The 12960-nt window shown below is 41.1% G+C and overlaps 1 protein-coding gene across 1 annotated transcript; it reads left to right on the top strand.

The window, feature by feature from the left end:
* Positions 1–837: 837 nt before the first annotated feature.
* On the top strand, positions 838–12551 carry LOC126406048 (myc-associated zinc finger protein). Its single transcript, XM_050070173.1, has 8 exons — positions 838–1808; positions 3894–4044; positions 4548–4951; positions 6323–6573; positions 7021–7084; positions 7553–7724; positions 8862–9318; positions 11683–12551. The coding sequence occupies exons 1-7, from the start codon at positions 1776–1778 to the stop codon at positions 9185–9187; spliced, it is 1401 nt and encodes a 466-aa protein (XP_049926130.1). The 5' UTR covers positions 838–1775; the 3' UTR covers positions 9188–9318; positions 11683–12551.
* Positions 12552–12960: the final 409 nt, after the last annotated feature.

Here is a 12960-nt window from a genome sequence, read left to right as displayed (position 1 = left end):
TTTTGTTTGGAGCACAGGTGGTTTGAATTTACTGTAAAATAAAGACGATGGAAACCAGATTGTTGTTTGTTTGTTTGTTTTTTCCCCTTCCAGTTTCGTGTGCTGCTTACGTTCATATTTAATTTAATTTTACATTCATATTTAATTTACCTTCAATATTGTTGCTAAAAGTCCTTCTTGTTACATTAATAAGTTAATGGAAATAATTTAGCTCAAAAGTCCACCCCTTTTACTTCAGTCTGCCCTATCCCCCATTTAAGCACAGTGCACTTTTTTGCAATTCTTTTTAATTGGGTTTTCTGAGTGAAACACGCAGTTGAATAGTAGGACAATGTATTTTAAGTAAAGGACATAAAAACAGAAATAAATTATAGTTTACAGGTGAATTATCATAAATGTGTGGGGGAAATGCAGTATTGCAAATAAGGCCCTGTTTGCATTACTTCAATTTCTTGCGAGGCAAAGTCTAATACAGCACAGTGAAAATGTAGAGCACAGTGTAGGCCTACTTTTATTGAAAAATAACATTAAGACTTGATATTTTTTCAGTAATTAAACAGTTCTTGGTGTGTTGGATATATGCCGAATTTACGAGTGCCTCTTACAGAATAGAAAAAGATCGATGGTTGTGCTTTTTACATTACTATTATGAACTTAAAGCAAGGGTGCATGAACTTTAGCATTTTTTGAATGGAGTTTGGTGTAGCCCCACTCAATGGACGTCATGTGGATTGAATCCAGCTGTTGCACTTGCGCGCATCGTTACCTTTAAGATGCTCCAAGGATAAAGCCTTGTTTTAGCTAAACCCGACACCATTTTAGCTAAGAGACGTCCCGGTGACCGGGCGTGTTTTTTTGTTTTTTTTTTTTTATTTAGATGCACCGGTGGATATTTTTTACTTTACGCGAAATCGAAGCGGGGGGAATGAACAGGCCGAGGTGATAGGTATAAATGTCGGATTTCATTATTTGTCGGCCTACCCGTGAAGTGGCGGCGGTGGTGGCGGGGGCGAGGGACGGCACGAGACGAGACGGGGTCCGCGAGGAGGGTGCATACACAAAATACTTTCCCTTTAAAGCGGAGAGGGACAGAGGGGGTGAAGGAGAGATTAAAAAAAGAAAAGGAAGAAAGACCGAGAGGGAGGGAGGGCGGAGAGAGAGTTTGAAAAAAAGAGAAAGATGTCATCCTGTCGATTGAAACACCGAGGCGGAGCCATGGACCGCGGCCGACCAGGAGCTCTCTAGTTAGGGGACGAGCTGTACGCAACGCCGAGGCTTGGGACCCGACGCTGCGGCCTTTTTTTCCTGGAGCTATCGCAAAATAAATGACTCCTGAACAGCTGCTATGATTAGCACTACATCCTCTTCTGTATAAAATACTCTCTATTTTGCATGCAATTCACCATTTTTTTATTACAGTAGACATAAGCAAATGATATTAAAAAATGCACCATTAAAGCAAGCATGAACCATTTTGTCGCATTTACAAAAAGCATCTTGTCAGTGCCTGTTTAATGCCAAAAGACTGCCATATTAATTCATTACTCATAGCAGCCGAATGACTAATAAGTGTTAGCCGACTTAAGCTAAATATCGTCCGCTGTCATTATATATTTTCCATTAATTAACCCGGGCAGGAAGAGAAGAGATAAAGGCCTCAGATTTTGTTTTCATAGCAGCAGTTGGAGCGTTTCTTCCTCGGCTCCGTTCCCCTCCTCCCTCCCCTCTTTGCTCCCGGGCTGCTTAGCTGTTAGTCCCCGGCTGCAGTGTTCAGGATGGATACCTCCTGGAGTAATTTCCTCTTTCAGGTAAGTCTTAATTGATGCTGGAGCTGCTTTGTGGTTTTGGATGTTTTTGGGGAGGGGAGAAGAGGAGGAGGAGGAGGAGGGGGTTGTTTGACATTTCTGCATGGGGTTACAGAGGGAGGGGGAGGTCACAGAGGGGTCAGGGTAAAGCTGGCTTTTGGGTTGGTCCTCCCCAGCTGGCAGGTTGGATCACATGTAAACACACAGACATGTTCCCTGTCCAGTGATGGAGAGTAACTAAGTACATTTACTCAAGTACTGTACTCAAGGATAATTTTGAGGTAACTGTGCTTCACTTGAGTATTTCCATTTCATGCTACTTTATAATTCTACTCAACTTCATCACAGAAGTACATATTGTACTTCTTACTCCACTGCATTTATTTGATAACTTAGGTTTACCGATTAGTGATACAAAAAATAAAATATGATGTGTTATTATAGGTTAAGCTACCCAGCAGTATAAGGAAGTTAAAATTAACACATTACTTTCACTTGCAACGAAGTACTTCTTAACTGAGGTAATGCTACCTTTACTTAAAGGGACAGTTCACCACAAAATTAAAAATAGGTTATATAAAAATACATATTTTACCTCTTATCTATACTGTTATTGGTCACCCTAGATTGTTTTAGTGTAAGTTTCTGGTTGTTGGAGATATCAGCCATAGCAATGTCTGCCTTCTCTCCAATAAAATAGAACTAGATGGCGCTCAAATTGTGGTGCTTAAAGCACCAAAAAAGGGTTACATTTGAAAAACTCAACAGCAATGTCTCTTTCCAGAAATCATGACCCAAGATAAGACTCAAGATAATCCACAGGCCTTCTTGTGAGCAGTATCATACAAGAACTATTTTCTTCTTACCAAAGTACACTTGCCAACTGTGTCACTGCGCAGAAGGAGGCGTGCACTCACTGCTAGCTCAGCTCAACCACTAGCACCACAGAGCCAGCCAAGGGGCACACCATTAATGTTTACATCTCGCGCTGTCACGAGCATGACCCAGTCGTCCACAAGTAGATGCCCACCTGCTTCTGCGGGGTGATGCGTTTGGCGGGGTGTAGTTCAGTAGAAAGAAATTAGTTACTACTTAAAACTGTTCTCAACACACACTAAACACACAAAACTGGTGTGTGTCATAGTATTGCAGATTTCTATTTTAAATAAATTGTGCTCAGGTATGTGACACTAGTTGACAGGGACTCATCCTGGACCTTTTTGGGGCCCCTGGACGTCTGGGGTCCTGGGATAGTTGCACACTTTGCCTGGTTGGTAATCTGTTCTTGGTTTTTATTTAAGTGTCAGGTCTTGTCTTGCACATCAGTTACATAGAAGCAGTCATTGGCAATGAAAGTCTGAGATCTCAGGCTCCCTTCAACAACACCCAGTTACAAAACACACAATTAGAATGAAAATCCAAGACATGAGACATAAAATAGTGCAACATTAAACTGTAGGAGTAAAATACAACATAGATCAAATAGAATAAAATAGTCGAAAATACAATACTGTGGTAGACGAAAATACATATGTAAACTGCGGTGTCTGCAGGTATAAACAGGTACACAATTTAGGTATTGACAGAGTTGATGCAACTAAAAAATGTTTTATTATTGATCTGCAGATTAATTTCTCAAGAAAGTGATTAACTTTTAAGTCAAAACATAAGAAAATAGTGCTATTTGGACTGAAAAAATAATCCAAGTAATATACATTAGAGAAAAGAAGCTGGAAACAGAGAAGGTTTTATTTTTCTGCTTAAACATTGAATTAATTAATGTTCAAAATAGTTAAATAATCAAATAGTGGACTAATAAATAGAGGTCTCTGGCAGATTTTTACCTAGAACACCAAACCTTTAGCCAACTGAGTAACCTTAAGTAAAGTAGTTACCATTACATCTAATCCTGACCTTCAGTTAGTGGGTCACTACATTTTTTCTCCAATATAATACCTGGTGGGGTGAATATGATCAATGGACCAAAAACATGCTGTGATCCAACATAACTGATTAAAAACTGTGAGAAATGGCCGATTAACTGTGTGTCGGAGGATTAAAACATGTTTTCCTGTTTATCTCTGGTAGACGCCATCGACTCAGAGCCAACCTGAGACACCTCTTCAGTCTGAGCTGCTGCCGGAGCTCACCGGTTCAGCTCAGAGTCCCCCAGCTGAGCACATTGTCACTCCACCGTCCACTGTTGACACCGCCGCCTTGAGTGAGGAGCCACTACCTGGTGAGGAGGAGGGGGGGGGGGGGTCTAAAACTGTTTCACACAAACAAGAAACTGGAAGTTAGGCATTAAACTGTGTGCAGATTTAAACAGGGACAGGTTCCTGTTTAAATCTGCAGAATAGAAACAGAGGGTACATCTAAAGTTTAGCACTGTTGGAAGTGGATCAGTGAATATCAGCTGAACCTTCTGTGGACCGACAAATCACAGTTTAAACCTGTTCAGTCTGACCACTGAGGAGACTGCAGAGGGCCCAAAGTAAAACGGACAAACTTAACATCCAGAGCCCAGTTACACTGTAGTGGTCCAATAATGATCGAGGGTTGCTGAAGGTTAAAATGTCAGTATGCATGTTGTAGCTTTTATAGACAGTGACTGTGCTTGCTATATGTACATATTAAAAACGGGGTGTATTTTAACTGTAGAAATAACATCTTCAAACCTGATTGAAATGTAAAAATTCAAAATCTAAATATGTTATTTTGACCCTCCTCTGTGTCTGTCAGTCAAACCGCTCACCAAGCCGAGCCGGCCAGCCCACATCTGTGCCACATGCAACAAGGAGTTCAAGAACAGCTACAACCTGCGGCGGCACCAGTCGGTGCACACGGGCATCAAGATGAAGGACCGAGCCGCCCGAGAGAAGGAGGACGGAGGGAAAGGAGGACGGGTGGAGAAACAGACGGTCCCTCTCTCCCTCCTCCACCTCACCCTGCCCCCGCAGCCTCCTCCCCCTCCCCTTCCCCCCAACGCCGCTGCTGCTGCCCCGGAGACCCTCCCCCAGCCCGGTCAGCTCGCCAACCAAGAGAGCCAGCCGGTCTCTGTGTCCATCGCCCCAGCAACTGTAACCATGGCTGCACCGCCTCAACCCATCCAGGCAGCTGTTGTTGTTGTGGGCTCCATGGAGCAGGTGGGTTCGTTGGGAGAAGAGCCAGTGAGTGAGTTTAATATGTATGCAGGGAGGTTAGTGAGGGTAGCGGACCAGGATTAAAGGACAGGTCTGTTTTTTATTTCTGCAAACGGCATCTGCCTGCAGAGTCCACAGACACACCACCAGTCCTCCAGTTATCATTTTGGTTTTTGTTCTGTTTAATCTCATCCAACTTCACTCAAAATATTGTGTCTACCACATCATGAACAACACTTGAGTGTTTAATCGCACAGGTGTCCCTGTTAGACATCTTATCCTTATTTATTTAATAATAATTTTAGTAATGATTTGGAACCTAGACCTGGTTATTCATCATCTCTGTATGACTTTGACAAGCTCAGGTTTCTGATGGTCTGTAGAAGGGTTTCTTTGAATTATTTATCTGTTTGCTTATTTCTACATTTTAGCATACAATAGGCATGCATTACAATGAAAAAATCTATAGAAAAATCAATATAGAAATATTAAGAAAGCATTACTTGTATCACAAGTTTACTTTGATGCTTTCCTACTCCTTCTCAATTCCAGGAAAAAACAATCTATACGCCACTGTTAGTGGTGACCACACTGGCCAGATAATAGCGCAAGTTTGGATCCTGATCCATGTCACGTTGTACAAAATAGAGCTGCAATAAGTAGTCAATTAATTCATTAGCTGACTGACAGAAAATTCATTGGCGACTATTTTAATAATTGATTTATCATATTATTCATTTTTAAGCAAAAATACCAAACATTCTCTGGTTCCAGTTTCTTAAATATGAGTAAATGTGTTTCATTTGATGGTTTCCTGTGATGTTTTGTACAAACAGCCAAGTGTCTGCTCACATCTCTCACTTACTGATGTTTCATGTCATGTCATGAGTTGAAACTTGTAGCCAGCAGCTTTTTTTTTTTTATCATAAAGCTGTGCAGTTGGTGTTTTGACAGAGCGTAACTACACGTCTTCTTTGACAGTCATTCTCAGAGGAAATGTCTGGCTCGAAAATTAATCAAAAAAGTCTGTTGATCAACTCAGGACATCATGACATTCATTTCAGTTTTATATATTTTAGGGTGTAGATCATAGTCAGTCTGTCATCACATATTGTTATGTGTCTGACCACACTTTTTGTAATGGTGACCAAGCAACAGCTACATGTTTCAGGCAACTGTTAGATAATATACAAAGGTTTTAAGTTTAGAAAGAAGAAAGATTTCACTGATGTCATCTGACAAATATATTCTAACTCTACCAGCAGTAGTTTTCCTCTCTTATATATCATGTGTATGTATATATCATTGTGTCAACTCATTATTATATTAGGATAAATAGTGACAAAGCCTCTTAACTCCTCTGCTGCTCCACAGAATCCAAATCCCAATCCCAATACTAACCAGGTGAGGAAGAACCACGCCTGTGAGGCCTGTGGGAAGGCCTTCAGAGACGTCTATCATCTCAACCGCCACCGTCTGTCCCACTCGGACGAGAAGCCGTACTCCTGCCCCATCTGCCAGCAGCGCTTCAAGAGGAAAGACAGGATGAGCTACCACGTGCGCTCACACCAAGGCGGCGTGGAGAAACCCTACGTCTGTCCTCACTGTGCCAAGGCCTTCTCTAGGTACAAACTTTGATAAGAGGAGACGTTTAGTTTGGGCAGGGTTTTTTTTTTCGTGTGATGCATCTTTAACCTTTAGATAATAAAACATCACATTTGACATCTCTTTTAACACATCAAAACCCTGCCAACTAGGACACAACATGATATGTTACAGATATTCTATAAACTATCTGTAGATGGACTGTCCAAATAAAGTGTTAACACGTTTTGTTATCCATATATAAAACAAACACTTCATACAAAGTAACGTGTATTTGTAAAGAGGATGTTCTACAACCTAACTGCATCAAAGACCATTCAAACATTTGGAGAAGTCCCCTCAGAAATCTGCCCGGACCCAATCAAGCTTTGGTGGCAGGAGATTACAAATTTATCAATGGTTAGGTATAATCTAGTGGGGTGATAAAATATTTTGCAGTTTGTAATGACTCGTTTTGTGTTTTTCAGACCGGACCACCTCAACAGCCATGTCCGACAGGTGCACTCTACAGAGAGACCGTTCAAGTGCACGGTAACGTTTTCATCTGACTGTTTATAGTAGTTCAATCAATATAGGTTAGTGAATAATATAGACCCTGAAACACTGCATGATGATGATGATGATGAATAAGATAATGATGGTGCAGGTTCTCTCTGGGTTCCTGGCTTCTTCCCTCAGACATGCAGATTAGGTTAATGGGTCACTCAAAAATTAACCCGTAGGTGTGAATGTGAGTGTGAATGGTTGTCTGTCTCTATGTGTCAGGCCTGTGACAGTCTGGCAAACTGTCCAGGGTGCACCCCACCCTTTGCCAAATGACAGCTGGGATAGGCTCCAGCTCCCCCGCGAACCTGCACCAGGATGAGCTGTTACAGAAAATGAATGAATAAATGTATTTATGTTCTCACGTGATGTTTTTGGCTTTTCTCTGTGTTTCTGTGTGTGTCCCTTACTACGCTCACTACATGTATCTGTGCACGTCTTCTTGTTTTCCCACAGACGTGCACGTCAGCGTTCGCCACGCGGGATCGTCTACGTGCTCACCTGGTCCGCCACGAGGAGAAGGTTCCGTGTCACATCTGTGGGAAGCTGCTGTCTGCTGCGTACATCACCGACCACATGAGAGTCCACAACCAGTCACAGCACCACGCCTGTCACCTCTGCAACCGCAGTAAGTCGCAGGAAACGGCACCAAAAAAGTTATACTGCTGCAGCAGTTTTCACTCATTCAATCAAGGCTGTGTCTTGTTTTAAAGAAAAAGCAGAGAAGTTTCTGTGTTCAGCTCTCATTACTTCTAAATGAACGTCTGTGGTTGTGAGTTTAGTTTCATGCTGGTGTTCCTGTTCATACTGTCAGATATCAGCCTTCATTGACTAATCACTTTCAGCTGTATCAGAGATTTGTTCATCTCCTGTAACTGCTGCTTCATATTAAGAGTATTCCACCTGCGAACCTACAGGAGAATGTGTTATTGCAGAATTTGCAGAGCTTCATTAGCAGTGCTATCTTAAATAAAGACAGGTCTCCATAACAAGGTATAGACTTTCTCTGCACTATTTGGTCAGTGGATCAGTTTTAAATGCTGCAGGAGGCAATAGTGCAGCAGAAACAGTCAGAGTGAGCTGTTAGATGAAGAGCTGCAAATGAAAGACTCAACTGTGGTTTGCACAAACTAGCACACGTCCAACACAGCTGAAGGTTTCCTGTATTCACTTATTTATTCATTTTTGTTCTGACAAGTTGTAGGATTTACACAGAAGTGAAAGAAGTACTCAGACCATTTATTTGACTAAAACAGTAACACCACAGTGTAGAAATACTCTGTTATAATAAAAGTCCTTCATTCAAAATCTTACTCAAGTAAAAGTACAAAAGTAGTAGCATCAGTATTCAAATAAAGAACCAAAAGTAAAAGTACTCATTTCAGAATAATATTGGATTGTAATTATTGATGCATTAATATGTTTATCATTTAAATGTTGCAACTGGTAAAGGTGAGGATGATTTTAATTACTTGATATACTACTTTATAAAGTAGAATAAAATGGAAGTACTCAAGTAAAGTACCTCAAATTGTGCTTAAGTACTTGAATAAATGTATTTTCAACCAGCAAAATCACAGGATTTCTCAAGGAGTGTCACAATACTTGGCCAGTTTGACAGTGATATCATCAAACGTGGTTCTGCAAAATGTGAAATTATTGCAAAATAATAATTGATAGTACATTGCAACATTTCTGAAATAAAATAACAAGTATAACTTTTTAAAAACAATCCTATATTAAGGAAGTGTCTGTGTGTTTCCAGGCTTCACCACCCTCACCTACCTGCGAGTTCATGCTCAGAAGCACCATGGTCAGGAATGGAAGGAGAGCGGAGGGGCACGGGGGGGCTTCGGCGGGACGGGGGCCGGCGGGGTGCTGCTCTGCCAGCTGTGCGGGGTGCAGTGCAAGACGGCCACGCAGCTTCAGGGCCACATGGGCACCCACGCCAACCAGGGTGACCCTGGTCCCGACCAGACAAGCGCGGGCCCCGTGGGCACCACCAGCGTGGCTGTTACTGTGTCCAGTGCTAGCACAGTGGGACTGCTGGTAACTGACTGCTCCAGTATCGCTCCCCAGCCCCACAGCTAGCACGCTGGGGCAGGGGGGGGGGCTGGGGATGGGACGGGTGGGGCTGGGGATGGAGTTGGGGGGAGCTGGTTGAATGGAGGCAAAAGCAAACGCGGACTCATGGAGGAGAGGAAAGACAACATCCAATCCAGGTGTGTGTCATTAATCTATAAACATGTTCCTTTTCATTTTATTTATTTAAAGTGAAGCTCTCAAAGGAGAACTCCTTTGATTTTACACATCAGTATATGTTTCCAGATGTTGTATAAAGCCTTCAGTGTCTGATTGAATTCTGATCAATGTCCTCAAATGATGTCATTTGAGTTAGTGTTGGTTTAAAAACTATGAGTTTGAAAATGAAAAATATCTGGAGGTATGGAGTTAGAAGAAAGTGAGACCTCTGTAGCCCACTGCTCATCACTGCTGCAGGCTAGAGGCTCCAGACTACATTAGCTGCTGCCAGCAGAACACACCACAATCTCACACACAATTGTCAGTGTTGCATTGTGGGTAATGTACGGGCACAGTTTTGATTAGGAAGAAGAACGTGTGGAATAAAAAAGACGACATCTCTGGTTCTGCTGCATTGATTCTGATCCTTTAAACTATCCATAGTGGATCCGACAATGTCATGTAATTATAAATCTGGGGAGTACTCTTGAAACATTATGCAGGTTTGGAAAGACTGCTGAGATTTATGGTTGTGTCAGGGGATCAGGTGTAGTTTCAGAGCCTTTTGCTGTGTTCCATTTCACTTGGATGTCAGAGTGCGGATGAGATCAAACACATTATCTGAACCCTGCTACAGTGCTACACTGTAATAAATAAATGAGACCAAATGTAGCAATAATCCACTTTTTAAGCGAAATACATGAAGATGTGATTCATTTTATAAGTAATGAGATATAACCTTTCCCATTACCCTTATCTTAACCTTAACCTCTTCTCCTTTAACATAATTCTTCATAGCAAACGTCAGCTAATCGCTAAGTTAGCATTAGCATAAGTAATGAGACGTAGTCTTTCCATTACCCTTACCCTGAGCTTAACCACCTCTCTTTTAACATAATACTTCATAGCTAGCTAATCGCTAACTTAACAATTTCGTTGGGACTTCTGCCTCTGGGCCAAGAACTGAAGGGGGCTGATCGTAGACTGGTCTGTAGGTATGGTGGGTGAGTCATGTAGCTGGTGGGTGGGTCACTCAGCTGCTCCAGCTGCAGTTATACCTACTTAGTCGGGTTGGTGAGGCTACCCAGACTTTCCAAGATGGAAATCTGACTTCAGGGGCGTTCCAATTGAAATTTCCTATTGGGCACTCTGAAATTCTTACTTCCTATTACAAATGGAACACACCATATGCACATAGCTGGTGTAGCACCATCACAGTGGATGTGTCAGGGTGGACTTCTTGCGTTTCCACCTATAAGTTTCTGATATCAGTGGAGATTAATAGTAAAGACAATATGAAGCAAGTTGAAAAAAAGTCTCAAAATGCACATCTAACAAAGATATCTGCAAACCCTCTGCTCACCGTGACCTCCACTTTCTAGTCCCAGTGAATGAAAGATCAGAAATGCAGCGACTACACAGCAGCAGACTTTTGATAAAGAAATGTAAATGAAATAATGTAAACACGGTTATTTGGGTACTATAATTAAAGGACGATATGACCTGATCATGTACAACACATCCATGTGGTGTTGTGGTAGAGACACTGATCTGTAAATCAATACGTACACTGAAGATATCTACAGCAGGGCTGCTGTCAGCCATTTTCATCAAGTACATTGTATAAATGGATATTGTGAAGTTTATTTTGAAACAACATTCGTGCCATGTGCATGTTGAGCGATATGTTGGTTGTTTGCAGCCTTGAATTGGACAAATAAAGTAGGGATCTTTAGAAGTTACACTTTTTCATATGAAATTTCCTTTTTGTATTTTTCCTTTTCTTGAAGATACCCACTTGATTTGTCTACATACAGCTTCTGCTGAAATTTAGAACAATGACTGTGGATTTTGTCCTCTTATTACAGTTGTGTAAGTGTTCACTGACATAGAGAAATCCCTTCATAGTTAGCACAGACAAGAGGAAGGATTATAGCAACCAACCAAACAATTCAACTGATTAAGCCTAATTGAAACTATCCAGTCTTGTAACCCTTAAACCACTTCTGCAGCACAATCAACTAACGTCTACCCACTTCTTTTTCTATCCAGTTACAGTATACCCACCTATCAGCTAAAAAGCCATTGTAATATATAGGAGAGTATGCCCACTTCCTCACCAGTAACCTACCTATCTACCTAGTAGTACACCCACCTCATCAACTACCACTAAACCACTGCGTGATCATACTTTCACCACAGTATGCAGAAGTCTAGCTTGTTACCTTTTAGACCACTGGAAAAATGTAAGTTGCTTTTGTAATAAAAGATGTAATGGTCTATAAATAAATATGTGCATGGTTAAGTGTGAAACTTACATGAACTGCTTTGTTTTTACTTTTCAGATGATTTCTTAACAGACTGCCAGAAGTGGACTCAGACTGGGAGAAGCTGCCACGGAAGTTGTCTTTTCTCCTCAGCGTTGCTTGTGGTTTTGTGAGGATGGCGGCCCTTTCGGACCTTTTGTTTCCAGCTCCATCAGCAGTGTTAAACAGCTGACCTGCCACCAACACTAAGAGACACACTTTGCAAACTGTACAGTGTCTTTGCAAATCAGATTAGTCAAGCCAGGGAAGAGACTGTGGATAAAATGATAAGAAAAACCTCTGCTCATTCATTAAGGAGGAAAATTAATGTGTATTTTTATTTATGTGGCTTAGCGATTAGCTATTTCTATTTGCCATCATGTCATTGTTTGAATTGTCAACTAACTTGCACAGCCTGTCATGATTTTGTAAAGCCGTTGATGTTTTTAGATAATTTATATTCCATGATATTAGTGTTTATTTATAATGAGGAAATTGACCTAAAGACATAACATGACTTATCTCAGTTTCTCCCTTAATTTATTACTAAACAGTCTCCAGTTTGCCTTTGTCAGATTCTTCAGAGCAGGGAAACCTAACAGGACACAAGATAAGCTGTTTCAGATGGGCCATCATGTATATACACTTTTATATAGCTGATAAAGGCAAACTAATAGTTGTTTGTGTATATTTCCCCCATGAACACTGAATGTGCATAACTTCTCTGCTTCATATGGTCTTTGCTCTGTCTCTGGATGCTGATTTGTAATTCTTGAAAAAGGTAAATTGCCATGTAATTTGTAGCTACCTTGGTGACACATTTTTCTGTGGCTGTGCATATTGATTGTACTTGATGCATAGTGCATAGCGCCTCGTTACTACTGTATTAAAAAAGCAGTAAAATGCATGTGTGGATTCAAGTTGAAATGATCTTCATGAGTGTCTGGGTGACTTTATCCAGATTTTCTCAGGTGTTCACCTGAAGCCAGGGGTGGAATGTAACCAAGTACATTTACTCAAGTACTGGACTTNATTCAAGTTGAAATGATCTTCATGAGTGTCTGGGTGACTTTATCCAGATTTTCTCAGGTGTTCACCTGAAGCCAGGGGTGGAATGTAACCAAGTACATTTACTCAAGTACTGGACTTAAGTACACATTGAAGTACTTTTACTTTACTTGAATCTTTTCTTTACATTTTACTTTATACTTCTACACTACATCTCGGAGGGAAATATTGTACTCTTTACTGCACTACATTTATCTGACAACTTCAATTGCTTTAATTGAGATTTTCACTCTGAACAGATGAATTTAT

This window comes from Epinephelus moara, chromosome 18, assembly GCF_006386435.1.
Source record: "Epinephelus moara isolate mb chromosome 18, YSFRI_EMoa_1.0, whole genome shotgun sequence".
NCBI classification, from domain to species: Eukaryota; Metazoa; Chordata; class Actinopteri; order Perciformes; family Serranidae; genus Epinephelus; species Epinephelus moara.
This window is presented reverse-complemented; position numbering and strand designations above follow the sequence as displayed.